At 39.9% G+C, this 20,383-nt stretch overlaps 2 protein-coding genes and 1 long non-coding RNA gene across 3 annotated transcripts; 1 reads left to right on the forward strand and 2 right to left on the reverse strand.

Moving 5' to 3' along the window:
- Positions 1–919: 919 nt before the first annotated feature.
- On the forward strand, positions 920–1,807 carry LOC121876556 (putative cuticle collagen 99). The gene is made up of 2 exons (XM_042381756.1): positions 920–1,238; positions 1,761–1,807. The coding sequence occupies exons 1-2, from the start codon at positions 920–922 to the stop codon at positions 1,805–1,807; spliced, it is 366 nt and encodes a 121-aa protein (XP_042237690.1).
- Positions 1,808–2,305: 498 nt separating this feature from the next.
- On the reverse strand, positions 2,306–18,946 carry LOC121876564. Its single transcript, XR_006090777.1, has 4 exons — positions 18,848–18,946; positions 16,445–16,552; positions 12,831–12,984; positions 2,306–4,405 (listed from the first exon to the last, which is right to left on the reverse strand). It is a non-coding gene; the product is annotated as an uncharacterized LOC121876564 (long non-coding RNA).
- Positions 11,034–12,821, reverse strand: LOC121876563 (zinc finger protein OZF-like). Its single transcript, XM_042381765.1, has one exon. The coding sequence runs from the start codon at positions 12,572–12,574 to the stop codon at positions 11,036–11,038; it is 1,539 nt and encodes a 512-aa protein (XP_042237699.1). The 5' UTR covers positions 12,575–12,821; the 3' UTR covers positions 11,034–11,035.
- Positions 18,947–20,383: the final 1,437 nt, after the last annotated feature.

Here is a 20,383-nt window from a genome sequence, read left to right on the forward strand (position 1 = left end):
TATGCAGGTTACAACATACAAATTACAATTAGGATGAGAAATAGTTGTTACAAAATAGGCCAAGGAGTCGGAGTCAAGCATAATTTGAGGTGGAGTCGGTTTGTCTTCGACTCCACAGCCCTGAGTACCTATATTGAAATTTTGAACAAAATCCATTTTGGCGAAAATGACAAAAATTGTAAGTCTAAAGCCTTAAAGGATTTTGGCCAAAATACGTTTTCTCTCTGAACTAATTTAATGTGCCTAACTATTTAAGTACATCCAGAATAATATACAAGCACCAAGAAATGACCTCAACCCATAAGTGGCGACTAATTAGCATTCCAAAAGTAATAAATATTCTAAAAATCATTTGAACATTTTCTAAAAGCCATTTGAACAAGTTATAATCAAGATATCAAATTTTGGTTAACAGATCCTTAACAGCACATTCAGGAGTACCTATACTGAAATTTTGAACAAAATCCATTTTTGGCCGAAAATGACAAAATTGTAAGTCTAAAGCCTTAAAGTTTTTGGCCAAAATACGTTTTCTCTGAACTAAATTTAATGTGCCCAACAAAACCAAAAAACAACACCAAACCCCCAACAAACACAAAAAAAAACACAACAAAAAAACACAACACACCACAAAACAAAACAAAACACAAAACAAAAAACAACAAACCAACAAAACTAACTATTTAAGCACATCCAGAATAATACACAAGCACCAAGAAATGACCTCGAAAACCCATAAGTGGCGAGTAATTAGCATTGCAAAAGTAATTAAAATATTCTAAAAATCATTTGAACATTTTCTAAAAGCCATTTGAACAAGTTATAATCAAGATATCAAATTTTGGTTAACAGATCCTTAAGCAGCACATTCAGGAGTACCTATAATGAAATTTTGAATAAAATCCATTTTTTGGCCGAAATGACAAAAATTGTAAGTCTAAAGCCCCCGGGGCCTCTCCCAGGGACGGAGGCGCCCCCAGGGACAGCAGCGCTCCCAGGAACAGGAACGGCGGAGCCCCCTCTGGGCCTTCCCGGGAACGGCGGCGCCCCCAGGGGCCTTCTCAGGGGCGTTGGTGCCCCGAGTGACCCTGCTAGATGTGATGGCGCCCCCGAGGGCCATCATGCCAGGGACAGCAGCGCTCCCAGGGGCCCTCCAGGGTTGGCGGCACCCCCAGGGGCTCTCTCAGGGACAGCGGCGCCCCCAGAGGTCCTCCCAGGGATGGCAGGGGCCCTGCCAGGCGAGGGGGGAGGGTAAGGGAAGGGAGGGAAGGGAAGGGAAAGGAAAGGGAGGATGGGAATGCAAGAGAGGGAGGAGAAGTTAAGTGAATGATAAGGAAAAGGGAGGGAGGGAAGGGAAGGAATGGAGTTTTTACAATGGGTAGAAATATGAATGTTGTTATAGCGAGCGATCAGTACATGGTGGTGTGGGCTGGATGCGGTTGTGGTGTGGAAACTCCTTGATACACTACCCGTTCAGAGTTGTATTGTTGTTGTGGTGGTAACAGTATAAGTGCCAAGATAACATGTAGACACATACAGTATACACAAGTACTTGTTCATATCCTCAACTTACAGAGGCATACAGGCAGAGACAGACAGACAACAAAACTAGTAGGTCTTGTAGGAAGGACGTTCAGATATCTAGACGGTCCGTCCCTCGTAACGATCTTCATTAGCGAGGTGCTTCCCCGTTTTGAGTACTGTCACCCGGGCTGGTCCCCGAGATATGCTACGACTGTCGGTTGATTGAAAATGTCCAGAGGGCCACCAGACTGGTGCCTACACTTCAGCACCTCTGAGAGATTAGAGCGCATGAAATTGCCTAGCTTATACTACAGGCAGGCAAGGGGCGACCTAATTGAGGTGTATAAACATCTCAAAGAGCACTACTCAGTTGAGTGCCCTTACCTGGAGCTGGCGGACGCTAGCCCCACTAGGGGTCGCAGTTCAAGGTTGAAGAAACCAGAAGCCCAGAAAACTGAAGGGCAACCTTTTCAGAGTGAGAGTTGTAAACTCTTGGAACAATCTGTCAGTGTGTGTTGTGAAGGCACCGAATGTGAGCTGTTTCGAGACAAGAATTGACCAACACTGGAGCAGGTTGAGATACATTCAGAAGCCAGTACAAGCCCAGTACTTGCCAACAGTACTCGTATATGTTGTGTTGTGTTGTCAAGTAAGAGAAACAATTGAGACTGCAATTATGTATAAATGAGGCAGAAAGTCAGATCAGCAACATGGGACTTGGTCACATATGGCAGCAAGATCTACCATTAGACAACACATTATGCTTCCAATATCTTCCCAGGCGGTAGTACCTCCCTGTTTGGTAGCTGCCTACTACCTACTACACTACACAACACAACTGTAGGTACACATGATGAACATTATCAGTTTTGGACTAATTTACACAATGCAGGACTTGAAATAAAATGGTTTTTTTACAGATTACAGTAACTTTATTATGTACAAAAGTCAATTATAAAATATTTCCTTTTGGCAAATACGGAATCAGTGAGGACGATAAATTATAAATATGGTACGCATTTACAGAAACGACATTTCTTGATCCTCTGTACTTCTGTCTCAAACGGCAAAGCGACTTCGTCGTCACTATGTTCACATAGTAACCTTTGCTACTATTGGGTACAGTACATAAGATGGAGTAGTCATGTGATGAGTATGGGGTTGTTGGCATTGCAGGGGTAAGGATATTGTGTCACTTTCCCCATTAATAAAACTGTGTGTGGGTGGTGGTCATTTGCAGCTATTCTGTATAACACATAAATATTCTCACACCAGCGGAGTGAGTGAAACTAAATTGCAAGCCAGCAATATTCCTGCAGAGAAATTACCACCATTCATTTTCTTCATCATCTTTGCACTCATATTACCCTGATAGTCCTCAATTTGTGAAAAAGTTTTTGTGGCATTTTTCTACTGGAATACTATATGAAGGGTCGGCTTACGAGACGCGGGGCTATTCTACGGTACGGAACTTTTACGATGGGATCGGCAACTGTGCTTATCAGAGATGTTTCATTTTGACTCGTACCACTTTTCTTCCTCGCATAAGGAGGACAACTTGAAGCCACACTGAAACCATCTCATCACTGCTTAATTACAGTACTCACTTATACAGTGGTTAGGATTCATGGTGTGAGAACTCGTTCGCCGAAAAAAAAATTGTAGGTCGTCGTCAAAATACATTTATGGGCCAAAATGAGAACAGAGCTGGAGACAAACAAATTGTATTTCATCCTACAATTTGCAACAACAACCTTTTCTGAACACTAATGTTACTCTAAACCAGTCATGTGTTTACATTCTAAGTTATGGGTAGGATTGTTGAGGGTCAGTATATTATGGAACACTAAGGATCTGGCACTGAGGGACTTTGATGAGAGCAGAGGGGGAAGGGGGTTGTAAGTACATATTCCCGGGGCTGAACACAAGTCCGAGCAGAAGTCGCCAACTACCTCGTGGTGAAATACAACAAACTCTTAAGTTGCACATTTCAACTTGAAATGGGTATTGCCACAGTAGTCAGTACTGGGGCAAAAGCTCTGGTAATGATCCATGTTACTTTAATATGCTTATAAACATTCCACATCAGTCTGGCTCATACAAATGTAAACTAATCCAACTCACCCAGTGGCCATACATACATTATAAACACGTGTACACATTCATACATAAAAAAAAAAACTTCCAGGAGCTGATAAATCACAAGTCATCATCACAACATACACGTCACTCACTCGGGGTGAAAATAAAAAGTTGGACAATACAGTGTTCTTGACTTACAAAACACTTCAAGATCTACAGTGTGATGGTTTCCAAGAAATACATCAGATATTTGTCCAAAAGGTATGCGCACCACATGTACGTATAAATAAGGTATATACAGGGCTATACCCTATTGTGTGAATATGAACACCTTTCACAAGTCCACTGTGCAATACATTCACTAACTTTCAACATTTATGTGAATGAAACTCCTCTTAATTTTCTCCAGCTAAACCAAAGTACCCATCACAATTACTGATGCTAAGACCACACTAAACCGTCTTTGTGACGACTTCCTTCCCTTTCTTCACAATATGTTTAACCTCGACTCTTCTAATCTTGAGGAAGTTCCTCTCTTCTTCAATGTTATCGCCAGACAATAGTCACAAATCTACATCAATTCCACCAGTGACATACTTTATTCTGTATTACCAATGACTAAACAATGCTGATAAGACTATTATACTGGTCTTAGGAATGTGTGGTGAGAAGTCTTGTAGCCACAAAAGGAAGAAAGAGGGAGAGGAATGCTGTGATGAAGGACACCCTGGAGATGAGTTCAGGGTTAGTTCTTCATTCTTAACTACTTCATTTTCACTATGGTCTGGCTGGTGTGTGTCTGTAAAAGATAATTCTACTTAAGTCATGATATAATTAATTAAATCCTTCAGCATTCAACCCAAGAATTTGTCTACTGATGTAACAACTGACAGTAAAGGCACTGCTGTCAAATTACCTAATTTCATAATTTTCATTAACATGTCAATATCTGGAATCGTTTGGTGCATTAAGCAGACTGCAATTGCCATTTCCATTATCACTTCTAAGGATTTCCTGTCCACTATTATATCTTTTTTCTTTTATCCTCTTCGCCACTGATCGGCTTGTTAGCCGCTTGGGCGATCGGTCACGTCTCTTTTCATTTATCTTCTTCACTAAAAGATCGGCTTGCTAGCCGCCCGGGCGATCGGTCATGTCTCTGGCAAATACTGGGCATGCACCGGCTCCTGAATGTACCTGAACCCGCTAAATTTACTTAGCTTTAGACAGGACAGTACAGTACAAATTTTTAAATTGCATATCCAATTGCTATTACTTAAACATATTTTAGAAAAAATTTCACCTACGGGTTAAGTATACGTACTGCATTTTGAACTAATTCATATACTGTACTGTACAGTATTTAGATGCTGTAGCTCAAATGCATATAGCTACTACATTCTGAAATGTTTATTTAAATTCATGATATTGGTTGTGCTTCTAAATTCTGCACAAAAATAACTTGAGAAAGATTGCATTTGCTGTACTATGATGTAGAGCAAATATGTTGGGAGCAGCACAGTACTGTACAGGCAGACCCAGGTTTATGAAAGGGCTCTGTTCCTGGAATGCCTTTCAGAAATCAAATTTTCATAAATTGAAGCAGTTTCCTATAAACTCTTATTATAAAAGCAGAGATACCCGCTATATTCCTACAAGGTAAGTTTTATAATACCACAAAACATGTTTTTAAATGTTTGTTTTTGTGTGTGTCTGTGTGCACAATGATTATAAACCAATAATAAACATTTAAGTACAGTAATAATTTATACATGTAGAGTGCTGTACTAAAGAGAAACCAGATGAAATTTGTAACAGAGTGAACAGTATGGAACACTAAACCAACATGTATAATAATTATGTTACATAGTGTGGTAATACAGTACAAAGACCTTTATTATATAATTAAGAGATACTTTCTGCACAAAAAAACAACAACAACTATCCCACGCTGGACCCCCGATAAGTTATTTTGTTATCCTAAATTCCCGCTGCTTTGTTTACAAGGGATGAACACTATCTCGGCCATCATCTAAAGCACCACTCGCCCTCCCTCGTTGCATTGTTGACATTCTCCACACCTCCAAATTCCACACTCACTCTTACATCTCTACACCTTAATTGAAAATAATCAGTTTATAAAATTTAAGAATATACAGTAGAATTGGACAAACTGTGGTGGTGTGAGTGACCCATCCTCACACAAGTCTGAGAAGTAAGTTATATGGTGATTGTAGGAGAAAGATGACACACTGAAAGCTTATTTTTGTAGACTTAACCCTTTCACAGCGGGAGGTTACCCAAAGCTGAATAAAATGTCTGGTGGTAGCCAGAATAAAATGGCAAATGCGTAACACATGGCGAAAGGGTGAATAACATTGTGAGTGTTAAAGAATAATTACATAAATTAGTGAAATAAGCAGGAGTATCGATAGTAAAAAAAATAGTTGAACCTCGATTTACGCGGTTCTTGTAAATGCGTTTGGTCATTTACGCGGTACCTTGCCAGAACTGGGACGCCCGATTTACTCAGTGAATTTACTCATTTACGCGGGAAGCGGCACGGTTAGGGTGTGCACAAGGACGCCCAGTCATCAAAACATTACCGAGTTCTTCACCCGCCACCCACCACAGCCGGCCCAAGTCAGTCATAGTGATAGTGAGGATATGGAATTATGGGGTTTGACAAAGAGGCCCTGCAAGCCTCTGTGGTGGATAGTGATACAATTGATACAAGTGATACAGGCGAGGGCCAATAATTTGCCCTCTGCCTCGGAACCAACCCCCCCATCCCCGTGTGCCCAGCCATCTTTTCTACTAATGTATGTGTTAAAAAACCTAATATTATTGATATTTCTAATTATTAATTGTGTGCATACCATCATAAAATTAAGATGTTATTTTTACTACAACGTAGGTATTGTGTCTGAAAAAGTGGAGTTTGGGAGTCGGCCCGGTCTCTATTTCAATTAATCCCATATGTTCTGTTATTCCATTTATGCGTTTCTCGTTTCACGCGCTACTCCGTGGGTTCAATTGACCGCGTAAATCGGGGAACCACTGTACGAATGTTAATATTTTAATAATGTCAGGATTTTTAACTGTAAATCAAAACTTGGATTTTCTTTTGTAACTGTGAATTTTCATAAATCAAATCTTCGTAAATCAGGGTCTCCCTATACTGTACTGTAGACTAAAGTTACATATCAATGATTCACAAATTTGTACAGAACAATACATAAGTTTCTAACAGTGGTGGGCGGTAGTGAAGAAACTTTACTATATTTCTCTCCAGCTCTGGTTTCTAATACTGTATAACCTAGGAAGGGGCCTGTAGTTTTTTATGGCTCCTAATGCCTCCAACAAACAAATACATTTCTCTTCATACCTATGTAAAGACCTGGGATCTTAATAAAGGAAAGTCAAGGACCATGGTTTTCTGAGGAATAACAAACAACCGTTTGAGATGGACATCTCTTTACTATAAAAAAATATAACACAAAACTCTGACACCACTCAACAACCATCAAATAACAATTACGGGAGTCGAACAATTAATGCAGTCAACAATTAATGGAATCAAACAATTAATGGAAGTCAACAACTAATGGAATCAAACAATTAATGGGAGTCAGCAATTAATGGAATCAAACAATGAACAGATATTTCCTACAGCAGTGGCCCTGGGGATGGTCCAAACAGGCTTCCTCACTCGAGCGGCAGCGGCCGATGTCTTGTTACAGAGAGACACCGGGGCACAGACGGAGAAGATGAACCGACGGTCGTAGCAGCTGCGGCAGTGGTATGGGGTCCAATGATTGACAGTAGATAGGTAAAGGTCTGGGGACACAGCCCACGAGTCCAGAGCCTTTGATGAGATCACAGCCCCCAAAAAACAACTGACTATCGATATCGTCTTGGATCTCGTTGTGATATATTTACAGTTTACTAATTTTGGGTTTACAGACAGACAGACAGACACATTTTTTAAGTGAAGAAGACAACGTAAGGTGAGATAAACAAGATTGTCCCTGTTAAGTTGTCCTTGTAAACAAAACCTCCTCACTCACAAACACCCATCAGTCAGGTCAGGTATGGTGTGTATAATGAAATAAAGATGGCGGGTGGGCGGGTAGGTAGGTAGAGGTTAAGGAAGCTTTTAGCATTACTCACGAATGACTTTCTCCTGCAGCCAACATCACGCCCATCCTCAAATTTCTCTTGTGTGTGTGTGTGTGAAGGTAAAGAGAATCGACTACCACGTCACAACAGATACTCAGCATCAACATCATCTTTTAATCTTACACACACACACACACATGCACACATACACACACATGCATACACACACACACTAGGTCATGTGAGGAAAAACAGTGAAAGAATACTAACTGGGATAAAGTTTGGAGCCATGACTAACACCACCAGATATTTACAGTTTTATGTCATCCCCTCGCCCCCCTCCCCACATAAACATAGTTCTTAAGACTTTCACTTGACTTCTATAATATCGTCTACTTCCTCTCCCGACTTCATACACATCTCATTCCAACTGCCTCTCATCCATCGTCCATTTCAAATCATTTAAGTTAATGGACCATACGGAGAGACCTCTAGTTAGCTGATGGCCAATTTGTGTGTGTGTGTGTGTGAGTGAGTGTACGCACATTATGTCCACTATGGCGCACCTAATGGCACAAGGGGACACCATTCTCCAACGCCACACAGATACACATTATTATTGCGCTTCAGGGTACACCAGCTGCCACAACATATGCCAAACGCCACAACATACGTCAGACGCCACAACATACGCCAGATGCCACAACACACGCCAGATGCCACAACGCACACCAGACGCCACAACATACGCCAGAAATTTCAACGCCAAGTGAACGAGTGATCCAAACAGATGCCTTAACAGCTGGGGGACTGGTCGAAAGGGGTCTAACAGTAATGGGGTCTAATCGTAATGGGGACTAGTCGTAATGGGGCCTTGTATTAATGGGACCAAGTCGTAATGGGGTCTAGTCGCAATGGGATCTAATCGTAATAGGGCCTAGTATTAATAGGGACTGGTATTTATAGGGCTCTAAGGTCTTGCCTAGCATAGATAATCACACCTCTCTTGCAAGTTGCTCGAGAAAGGTTCATAAATGAGCCGCATCCGTCTATATTGAACTCGCATTATTCTGGGTCGATTCTCCTGTTCTTGTACAACCGCTACTACTGTATATTGGGTTGATATACATGGCATAAAAATCTAAACCACATACAGTCACCACAAAAGAAATGTTGACATTGTGTTCACCTTGAGATTTGGAGGAGAATAAACACTAAAAACATGACTTATATTACAGTATTTATTTTATATTTAGTATTTTATCATGTTGCCTTTCGTTTTCAATACCATCTGCAGTCGTTTTGGCATTGATTGGGTGAGGTTGGCAAAGTAGGAGACGTCCATGTTGACCCACAACTTCCTCAGCGCAACCTGCAGGTCCTTGATGTCGCTGGGTCTGGCCCCTTGAATCTTGTTTTTCATCATGTTCCAAGCATTTTCGATTGGTTTAAGTAGGGGAAGTTACCAGGCCTCTCTAACACATCAATTTCATTGTCACTGAGGAACTTTGTGACTGTTTTTGACTTGTAGGCAGGGGCACCATCATGCATGAATTTATGACATTGATGGATTGGCCAAAACGGTAGCATGTGGTCCCTTAACACCTCGATATAATTAGTTCCCTTCATCGTGACATTCTTGGGAAGGAAGTACAGATCTCCCCTGCCCTCACAACCACTAAAAGCACCCCACACCATTACAATATCTGGATGCTTCACTGTCTTGACTGTGTACTTTGGAGAGTACCGCGACACATTCTTGGGCCGACGCACGCTCTTCGAGGCACCCCTCACCAGCCTAAAGGTGCTTTCATCACTAAACGTCACCTTCTTCCAGTCGTCTGATGTCCAGTGCTCGTATTTCTTACAGAAATTAAGCCTCTTCTTCTTCATAGCCTCGGTGAGAAGAGGCTTCTTAGGTGTGAGCCGAGTCGGTAAACCGAGGTCTTTCTGGAGACGATGTTGTATGGTCCTGATTGCCACATGTTTGAGGAGGTCTGGGTGCTTTTTCTTCAGTGTAGAACCTGTTTCAGCAGGATCAGACATCACTTCACACTTCAGGATGTTGTCTGTCCTTGGTGAAGTCTTCCTAACTGCCCCAGATCCCACTTTCCTCTTCGGTGTAGTGCTGGGTGGTAAGTCGCCGCTGCGTTTCTTAAGTGGTAAATGGCTTGCCTTGAAACTTTTAAGTCTGTGGCTAAACGTATCACACCCATCCCCAGTTCTATTTGGGTTAAAGCCAGAGCTTTTTCATTTATTGCGAGCTTGTTGCGACCCGTTCTATTCAGTCTGAGTGGAGATATAGGCTCTCAAAGTGGGCGCAAAAGTGAAGAATGCCTGGTGGTGGTGATACGTATATTTGCACCTCTCTCTTTCAGACAGCGTGGCTTACTCAAGCGAGTGGCCTTGGTGGCGTGTGGGAGGCGGTGACGTAAACACAAAATCCTCCCATTTGTGTATGCTCGGGAACACAATTAAAATCTTTACACTGCACGCCGTGTAAACTTTTCATTTGCGCCAAAAATGTAAAGATTTCAATTGCAGCCACTGTACAGTATACAGTAATACTTTCTGAGTACAACATCCTGTGGAGTCCACTTACTTGAAAAATATAACCCACCTTATCTTCTGTGACAGTAAAAAGACCAATTAAATGCTTCATTGTAGCTGCAACCACAGCCTATTACTGTGTGTGTCAACTACGATGAAACAATTAATATTTCGACCCTGATAAAATTTTCATTCAAGGCAATGTGACATGTCCAGTTTGATAAATCTATAATAAATTACTTCTTAATGCACTGCCCCCATATCATCCACCTGTACCACCTTCTTGTAAATTCTATAATTAACATATTCCACAAAAAATGTGGATTTTAAAATAATGTACTGTACAGGTAACTATAAATAAATTTACATCTAAATGCTATACATAAGTTAATAAAAAAAGGTACACATCCACAAGATAACATCTCTTATGTAAACTATCATGACTACAATTTACAATTGTTTGAGATTCAATGTTACTCTTTGTCAAGGTACCTAATCTATTTAGGCCTTACCTAGCTAACATCAAATCATTCTAAACATTCCTCTATTTGGGTCTCTAAACTTAACAACAAATTATGTTCCATCAATAATTACATTATCTATTTTATATTTAAAATCTAATATGACAATTTCTGGGGGACAGACACATGAAGAAATAGGACAACAAGCATAAAATATAAAATAACTTGCTATGGAGACTTCAAGTATCAAGGCACTAATGACATTGGACCGTACAGACTGTACGAGAACCCCATTATTACTGGTCCAATTCTTCCCAAGTCAGAACTTCCTCTTTGATAGATGCTACATCCACTGATTCTTTCTTTATGGGACTATGGCTGGTATTTGAATGTGATGGCAATTCCCAGTTATTTTTCAATCCAATTTCTCTCGACTCCCCGACGGTTATTACAGATAAACACGGGTTCATTTTACTTTCCTTTACATCCGTATCGGTAGGGTAGCAAGTGAGGTCCTTTGTCACTGGACAAAGGGAATCAAGATTCAACCCCTCTTTCATTTCAGAAATTGGACTAACTTCATCCTCACATTTGCCACCTTCACTTGCTGAATCTGTGGCCCCACACTCTACAAATTCAAAGTCAACTGGTGTATTTTGTTCGTGGAGTAAGGAATTCTTTTTATCATTTTCTGGTGAATCTTCAGTTTCCCTGATTAGCTTGATAGAGTGCCTTTTCATATGTTGAATAAAACTTGGTTTCCAGGAATAGCCTTTACCACATATTTTGCATACATAATCCTTTTCACCTCTGTGCATTCTCATATGATGATCAAGTCTATTTTTGAAAATAAATTTCTGTCCACATATATCACAGACAAAATCTTTGATTCCTTCATGAATCTTTAAGTGATGGTTAAGGTTGGTCTTCAAAGTAAATTTCTTCCCACACTCCTCACACTCAAAAGGCTTCTCCTGTGAATGTGATGACATGTGTATTGTTGCTCCACCTTTATTTTTAAACTTTTTACCACAAACTTTGCAAGCATGTGGCTTTTCGTTTGTGTGAGTTTTAATATGTTCAACAATACTAGTCCTGTGCAAGAATCTCTTCCCACACATTTCACATTGGTAAGGAAGATCACCACTATGAATTCGAACATGTCTTTTGAGCTGACAATTTAAAACAAAAGCTTTACCACATTCTTCGCATTTATATTTCCGATCACCGGTATGCAGTTTAGTGTGACTCGTTAGTTTACCCTTCTGCGTAAAAAGTTTCCCACACTCCATACATTCGTGAGGTTTTTCTCCTGTATGAACCATCCTATGCAAACCCAGGTAATTTTTTCTTGAGAAGACATTGCCGCATATTTCACACGAATACGGTTTCGTTGTTAAATGTGTTATTTTGTGACTGCTTAGACCAGATGTGGACAAAAACTTTTTCCTGCAAATATCACATTGGTGTGGTTTTTCTCCAGTATGAGTTCGTGAGTGATACAACAAACTAGAACGTTGTGTAAATCTTTTGCCACATACTTTACATAAATATGGCTTTTCTCCTGTATGTATTCTCATATGTTTTGTAAGGTTGCCATTCTCTGCAAACCTTTTGTTACATACTGAACAGGCAAAAGGTTGTTTTCCAGTATGTAACCAAGTATGCTTCATTAAACTTGTTTCAAGCTTGAATTCTTTTCCACAGACAGAACATGCAAAGGCTTCTGTATTATTCAAGTCACTATTTTGAGATCTTCTGATTGTGGAGTCACTTACATCACCATCCAAAGAACTTTTAAGGAAAGTGGATTCATTCCTCTTGCTACTTTCCATTTTTTTTTAAATTACAAGTTGCTACTTTTCTTGAATCTGATCACCACATACAAAGTTCTTCAAAACTTTTGCTTCACAAAACGTTTCCCCATGTTTGGAATCAGTAACTAGTTCTGAATCATTAACATTGTCTACTGCTGCTGATGATGTGGTACACTTCAGCTGACCCTCCATTGTATGTCCACAAGCATTAGATTTTATACAAACATCAATAACAACATTTCTTAAGTATTGCTATGACACAACTGTTACTCACACCATCTTCGGTACAAAGTCAACCATCCACATGACTGGCGCTGTAATGATAGGTATTCACAGGACAAAACTTTTGGCTTTTGTTATATCTTGCTTTTAGCAATTTTGTAGTTGTTGAATTGGTCCATTTGTTTCAGTACTGCCTGATAATATATCTGAAAGAAAAAGTTATCTGAATTAAAAGTCTGATAATTAAAAGCAAGACAATATTACAGCTTCAAAAAATAGAGCTGGTATTCCTGTTGTTAAAACACACTGGATACATAATATGCATGTGCACAAGCATATATATATACATATATATACGTATATATATCTGACCTGCCAGCCCAACCGCTACGTTTATTGTTACATGTAATGAAACTATAAAAGTTGTCAAAAAATCATTAGAATACTCTAAAGTGGCTTCGAAATAAAGAAAATATAGTATAAAACTGTTGAGTTTTATGTTACCACTCATCATAGGGTCCCCCTCCTGGGGAACACAAACACCTGCCTTACAGCCATGACCCCCTGGGGGGAACACACAAACATGATTACAGACCTGGCCCCCTGGGGAACACGCACGCACGCACACTACTCAGCCAATGAGAAATAGAGCATGAATATGTAGAGTGCGGCCACTATACTCAGTACACTGGCTCATCGTCCTCACACGGTAGACCCATCGACACTAGAGGGTCAATTATTGTCAAACATTTCTCGTCATACCATCTCCCCAATTTTTTTCAACAAATCTATGTGATTCACATGAGTTGCCCAAAATGATGGGAAAAAACTGTGAAAATATGGATAAATCACATCCCTGAATATAGAATTTTTTTTTTTACAATATCCATGTGTTACTCTATTTTGATGTACAATCTTGAGAGAGAGAGAGAAAAAAAAAAAAACGGTATACAGTACGTAGTGAAAATTAATCGCAATTAAAAATACTTAACTTTTTTATATACTGTATACTGAACAAAGTTTGGTATTAAATGAGTTTTTCAGATTTGTTTTTAATCAGAAAAATCCCTATAACGAAATGGCCACTCACAAATTATTTTGGTAGAGAGGTAATACTGTACAGTATACTGTATAACACGTACCTTCAAATACAAAGATAATAAAAAGTTCTTTCAAGTTTTTAATCTCCCATACATCCCAGTCTGGATTCTTGTTTACATACAGACATGGAAACTTTACCTCATGAAATAATTAGCATCTCTAGAAAAAGGTGCAATACAGTACAGAGTGACTAAGATGATCCCAACATTATCATTTTGATTATCCAAACAGACTGAGGGCCTTAGGAGTAACAACTTTTCAGACATGACACAATAAGGCATATCTCTCATAGAGACATTCAGAACCTTGAAAGGAATGGAAGACATGAACTTGGGCCTTTTTTATGTGATGGCACACACCAACACATGGAGAGTAACTTTAAGCTTGCCATGATATTTTGCAGGACAAATGTAACCTAATACTTCTTCACACAGATGGTGGTAGAACTATGGAACAGTCTACCAGCTCAAGCTGTGGAATCGAAATCAGTACTGGGTATTAAAATAGTCTTTGACAAGGCTATGTAGAACAATGGAGGGATCCTACACAAGCAACCATCCACCTTCCCTTGGCATGGCCATTAGGAAAATAAGTTAAATAAGTAGCTACTTGTAAATCGGGAGCATACAGTACATTACATAAGTAATCTCCCCATTAGCTGGAATTTCTGGTCTCCAAAACTTTCCAATATCGGGAATGAATTTTGAGCCTTCCTGGAAAATTCTCTCCATTCCGGGCATGGGAATGATTTTCCGAGGATGAAATCATTTGCATTTTCTGGGAAAATTAAAAAAAATTCTCTGTTCCAGGCATGGGAACAAACTTTTCGGGAGTTTCGAGATATTGCGTCACGCTCCAACGCGTCCCCACGTCCCGGGAGCTTCGGTGGCCTAGCTGCTTGAGTAACTTAGGCCATAGGCTCGTGCACTTAGTTCATATTCTGCTGCAACTGTACAAGGTTGTTCCCTTATTCGCTGCTGTTTGTGCATACTATTTGTGTTGTGCAATACACTGTATATTACTGTACCAGGAAACAATAAGCCAAGAATACAGTGTTAAGATGTAAAAAGTGATTCCAGTTATGTGTATACAGTAGTAAGACCTCGTATGATGCCGGCCCGCTTAACGTTGCTTCGGTACTACGTTGCTAATCTTTAGGTACCAAAAATTCGTTTAACGTCCCGATGACTCGGTACAAAGTCATTTTGCGTCGTCATGGACTACTTTTTATGGCATATCACCCTCTCTCATCTGGCCCAGCTATGCTCTCTCGACAGCTGCAGTCTCAGTGACTCGCCACCCTCCTTCTCTCCCGTCCTCGTCCTCCTCCTCCTCCTCCACTCCCACCATACTCCTCCCCTCCAGCCATTCGCCTCCTCCGCTTCACTACCCACCACACACTCGCTCTACAACCTCTGGCCATCGGTGAGTACCAATACAAACGTAGCAGTTGTATATATATGCACTATTTTCTATAAAAATGGCAATGATTTTCTGTATATGTACTGTAATGTATTTCATGGGGCAAAGGGAGGCTCAGGAACATAGGTCCCATATTTTATCAATTTCTTATGGGGAAAATTGATTCGCTTAACATTGTTTCATATAACGTTGCGTTTTTAGGAACGTAACCCCAATGTTAAGCAAGGACTTACTGTACTGTACTGTGCATTCAGTAAGTACAAAAGCACTGTAATGCACATATTGTACTGTACATAGAGTGATAGTGTATGCCTAACGTAGACTAATGTGTAGAGGTGCAAATACAGTACATATAGTATACAGTACTGTATACTGTACAGTCCGTGTACAATCCCTTCTTTATGGCGGAAAAGGTCAGTGACAGTAACACCTGCTACAGGACAATGGCAGGCCATCCTGTATCATCATATCAACATTTGGCCTGCCTGCATCACAAGCCCAAGATGACAGCTCCTGCTGGTGAGTACAAACAAGTACTGCATAGTACATACAGTAGTATATTTGGATTATTTACAATATATTTTATGTGTACAGTGGTCTTTCCCACCATAAAGAAGGAGTTGTACAGTGTACAGTACTGTACTTACACCTCTACACATTAGTTTGCATAAATAATTAGCTCTGTATTTGCCCATGTAAGATGCATAATTTAGACTTTCCAAAAACCTCCCCCTAGTACCAGGAAATTTTTTGGAGATGTGTGATTCTTCTGGGGATTATAAATTCATCTCCAAACCCGGAAATCTCTCATTTAAGTTCAAATAACGCTGGTATATGTAGTTCCACCACCACATGAATGATTAATACTGTACAGGTACAGTACTGTACTATGCAATGTAAATGTCCATTATACTGTATAACACTTTTGTATTATAACTGAGGGGATCCAGGATTTCCCAAGTATGGTGGGTAAAGCAAGGCAGTAATTAAGGTTCCGAGATAAGCTGGCTGCCTTCGACTGGCCAGGGATATGAAAGCACCTGTTATATTAACATAAAGGAAGCCTGCCTGGAAAATCAATACAGGTAATTGGAATGTAAAGAAGTTTTCAGTCCTGAAATCAGAGGGTTCCACAGCTCTCACCTAGGGTTGCCAAGCATCCTGTATTTGGGAGAGTTCTGATGTCCCAGAAAGTTCTGTCAGTAGGCATAATTGTCCAGTAGTTAAGTGGCCTGGACACAGTATTTGGACCTGGAAAAAACAAAAAAGTTATCATTCAGGCTTACCACTTTAACTGCCCCCATTTATGAGTCAAACACCTCATACAAATAAAACTTAAAAAATTAACAATGACTGTTTTTGTTCATATCTAAAATTTTCATTCACAATTCTTCTCTTGCTTCACAAAACAAAATTATATTCTATATATACTCCTAGTGGACTGTGGCAGCTGTGGTGAACTTTGCACATTATATAAAGTTTGTATTTTAAAAGGTACAGTCTATGAACCACAACCCAAAGAGTATGACTATGGCAGGCTGCAGCCAGCCAGTTAAAGTTTATTCAGAGATTGAGTGCTGTGCTTTTAGATTACCTGCTAATACAGTTGTGACTACTTCTGTACTGTGCTTGATGCTTAAAAAAATATATATATACCGAGGTTGATCTTGTCTACACAGCATATAATAAATTTACTGTACTCAAAACTGTAACTTAGTGGAAAAGCAGCTTTACCAATAAGTTTCTCCCAGGCAAGAATGTCAGAAAAGTTTATCTAGGCTTAAAAATATTAAAAAAAAGAAAATACAGATATTTCTTCACTTAATTTGTTCAAATGGTAAATGTTATCATTCATTCTCATGGTGCTGAGAAGAAAAAGAGACACGCATTTTAGAATTTCTATGTACTGTATTATTTTCGCCTTTTAGACTTACGACCAATTCTACTTACGACCCGGTCGCCGGGACGGAACCCTGTCGTAAGTCGAGGAAAGACTGTGTACTTGAAGCAACTGCTCAGTAGTGAAGTAGCAATGGCATCTGTACAGCATTCCCAGCTTTCAGGAGGCAGCTTTAACAATGAACATCAAATTCACTCGAATTTGACCTTCATTTCCGTCGGAAATGAGTAATTTTTTATTTATCACCTATCCCCCTACCCTCCAACAATCTTAGGAGTGAAAATGCAATAATATCGAGTAGATGTGTCAAGCAGGAGCGTCCCAGCATAAAACCACGATGGCAATCCTTCACAAGGTTGTTTCATAGTAGATGTTCCACAATGGCTTCTTACAATGCTCTCTAGTACAGTACAGTTCTGTACTTATCACACTATGCTGGTCAGGCTCATTGGTCGAAACTACCATTGACCAAAAGTACTGAAAATTATTAAAAAAATAAATATTTAGGGCTCTGAATAAAGGTAAGAGGCTAGCCTGTTAAGCGTAAGCAGATTCGGAACAGAAGTTATAAATCCTAGCTTCAATCAGTATCACTGGACTTTCCTTCTAACCTAATCTAACCAAGCCTATTATAATCTAACATAACCTTATGTATTTCAGGTACTGTACGTGCTGATGCCATCAATACATATAACCCATTCTTTCCTATTTTATCATTTTCAGTACTGTCTGCTGTCCGTAGGTTCCCACCATGTTTACCCGAGGTTGTACTCCTCACTTGAGTCAGTTATGTCCTCCTTGTAGGTTAGGTTAGGTTTCGTTCCTTTGGTATGGGAATAGTTTTTCTGTGTGTTACTCGAATTTGACTTCCATTTTTGTGCAAATTAGATATTTCTTTTAAAAATGAAATGTTCATTCTTTCTAAAAACCGCAAGTTTGCAAAAGAAATTAAGGTCAGATTTGGGTAAAACTCACAGAAAAACATAAAACAGTAAACTATTCTTGTATCCAAACCTGAGGACAGGCAATGGACGAATATTTACCGAAAATAAATATTTTTGAATTCAGAACATAAAACTACACCAGGTTAGGGCCTACACCACATTCTGTTACAGTACTGCGCTGTAATAATTTCAGTTATGTGGGAGAAGGATATGGGAACAGTGTTAGGGTCAAGAGCCAGACAATACCAAAGTAAGGAGGTGGTCCAGGGTAATTCTGTACTGGTCTGTGGTACTAGGATCTCCAATTAAATATTATCAAATATCAGTGAGCCGGGCCTTAAAAGTGGACGCTGTGGGATTAAACATGTACAGAGGTCATATCAAAGATCTAGTTACGTTAGGTAAGTTGTTAGTGAATTAGAACACAATGTAACGACCTCAACTAATCTTATTCTAGATAACTGTCATTTCAATTGAGTTTGTTCATATAATCCAATATTTTACCCCTAGATAGTCAGATCTTATAGAAGAGATACATGTCAACCAAAATACAGCAGTGAAAGTTGTCTCGAAATATTGATTATTTCACTGATGTTTGTTGTGTTTGCTTTCGCCACTATATATATATAGTCTTTCTTCCCATGTCAGCCAATTTAACCTATACAAATGAAGCTCTAAATTAATGCAGATACATATAATTACCCTTTAATTCTGGCAGGTGTCCAAATGCCCGTACAGCTGTTACCATATCAAGGAATATCAAAGGAACTATTAAGTCTTACGAGATTACGTCAATCCCGATAAGTTGGATGCTTGTCCTAGAGATGGCGCTAAGATGCTGGTGTCGCCGGTAGAGATAAACCAGTGGTCCTTGAGCCTCGAACTGGGGCCGTCGTGTCCACAACCACAGTTTTAAACGCGACGTACTCCACACTGCAACGATCGACGGAGAGGGGCAGTGGAAAAACGAACTAATAGCTTCTGGAATTTTAAGATATGGCTAGTGGCTGATCTTCGTTACCCTCCTTGTAATTGTTTGTTTGTTTTATTGGATATTTATAGTAAATACGATTAATGAACGAAGAAAAACAATGGTAATTTTATAAACCATTTTTTCCAATAATGTTTTTACGTTCAATATAATGCAATTTTCAAGAGACTTGTTTTGTTTTACTGCCTAGTGCAAGCTCGTTCAGCTGCTGGAATCATCTAATTTTAAAAACGCTGGTACAATTTAAAAAAAAAAATCTCAGTTTAGGGAGTTTTCGTTAATGGTACTAAAATGTCCCACGTTTAGGTTCGTCTGTGTACACTATAGGCTTACCCTCCCAATCCTCGACGGTCAAGCACGAAGGTGAGGTTCGAACGATTAAAACCACTGCTTGAACGAACGATTCAACGACTCATTACCTACGAGTTCTTCGTCGCAGAGGGAAGGAGATAAAAATTCCGACAAATCTCGTGTCCAGCTCTACTTTAATTCGGTTACGCTTTTTGGTCCTCAGATCAACTGGCTGGGGCTCTTGGGTCATCAGGTGGCTGGTTGTGTGACAGCCGTGGCCAGACATTGCACTGGTCATTCTAGGCCCCAGAGTGACCAATGCAATGTCTGGCCAGGGTTGTCTCCCATCTCCGTGTCATTCGGGTATACGTGCTTAGCTAACTGAGAAAGAAATATAGAAGAAACTTAAACCAGTGCATTTTACCGGTACCAAATATAATTTCCTTTGGGTACACTGTGACTGGTAGCCTCTCAAAGTAAGGGACCTGAAACTCCAACCTCATGACTTCCGTGATAGTCCACTGCTGACTCAGGGGCGGATCAAGGAATATCAAAATGGGGAGGTGGTCCAAGAAGTTGTGGGTGGGGGAGCATAGCGAGCACAGCGAGCCCACCAGCCTTTTTTTTATTGGGGGGACGCTGTAAGTCCCCCAGAAAATTTTGTGATATCTGACCAATACCATGTGCGCTTTGAGGCCATTTTCAAATCAAGTGCACTTGATATTAGGAGATATTCTGAGGTCAATAGCATTTACTTTTTACTATACAAAAACCCATGAATAAATACTGCCTTAAAGAAAAAGTATAGAAATTTTATGATGCAAAACGGGGGATCCGGACCCGCCCTGGATCCGCCCCTGTGACTGGATCTAATATCAACAATGACCTTGATATTTGACCCAGTGACCCTTATATCAACATGGGAGAAAGACTTTGTTAATATCATGGTCATTGGA

Source organism: Homarus americanus, unplaced genomic scaffold, assembly GCF_018991925.1.
Source record: "Homarus americanus isolate GMGI-L3 unplaced genomic scaffold, GMGI_Hamer_2.0 scaffold28, whole genome shotgun sequence".
NCBI lineage: Eukaryota > Metazoa > Arthropoda > Malacostraca > Decapoda > Nephropidae > Homarus > Homarus americanus.

Bases quoted from the DNA above. Each gene is read 5' to 3' on its own strand.
- LOC121876563 (XM_042381765.1), bottom strand. From the start codon at position 12,574: ATGGAAAGTAGCAAGAGGAATGAATCCACTTTCCTTAAAAGTTCTTTG.
- LOC121876556 (XM_042381756.1), top strand. From the start codon at position 920: ATGACAAAAATTGTAAGTCTAAAGCCCCCGGGGCCTCTCCCAGGGACG. The intron at 1,239-1,760 runs GCGAGGGGGGAG...GAAAATGTCCAG, and splicing joins GATGGCAGGGGCCCTGCCAG to AGGGCCACCAGACTGGTGCC.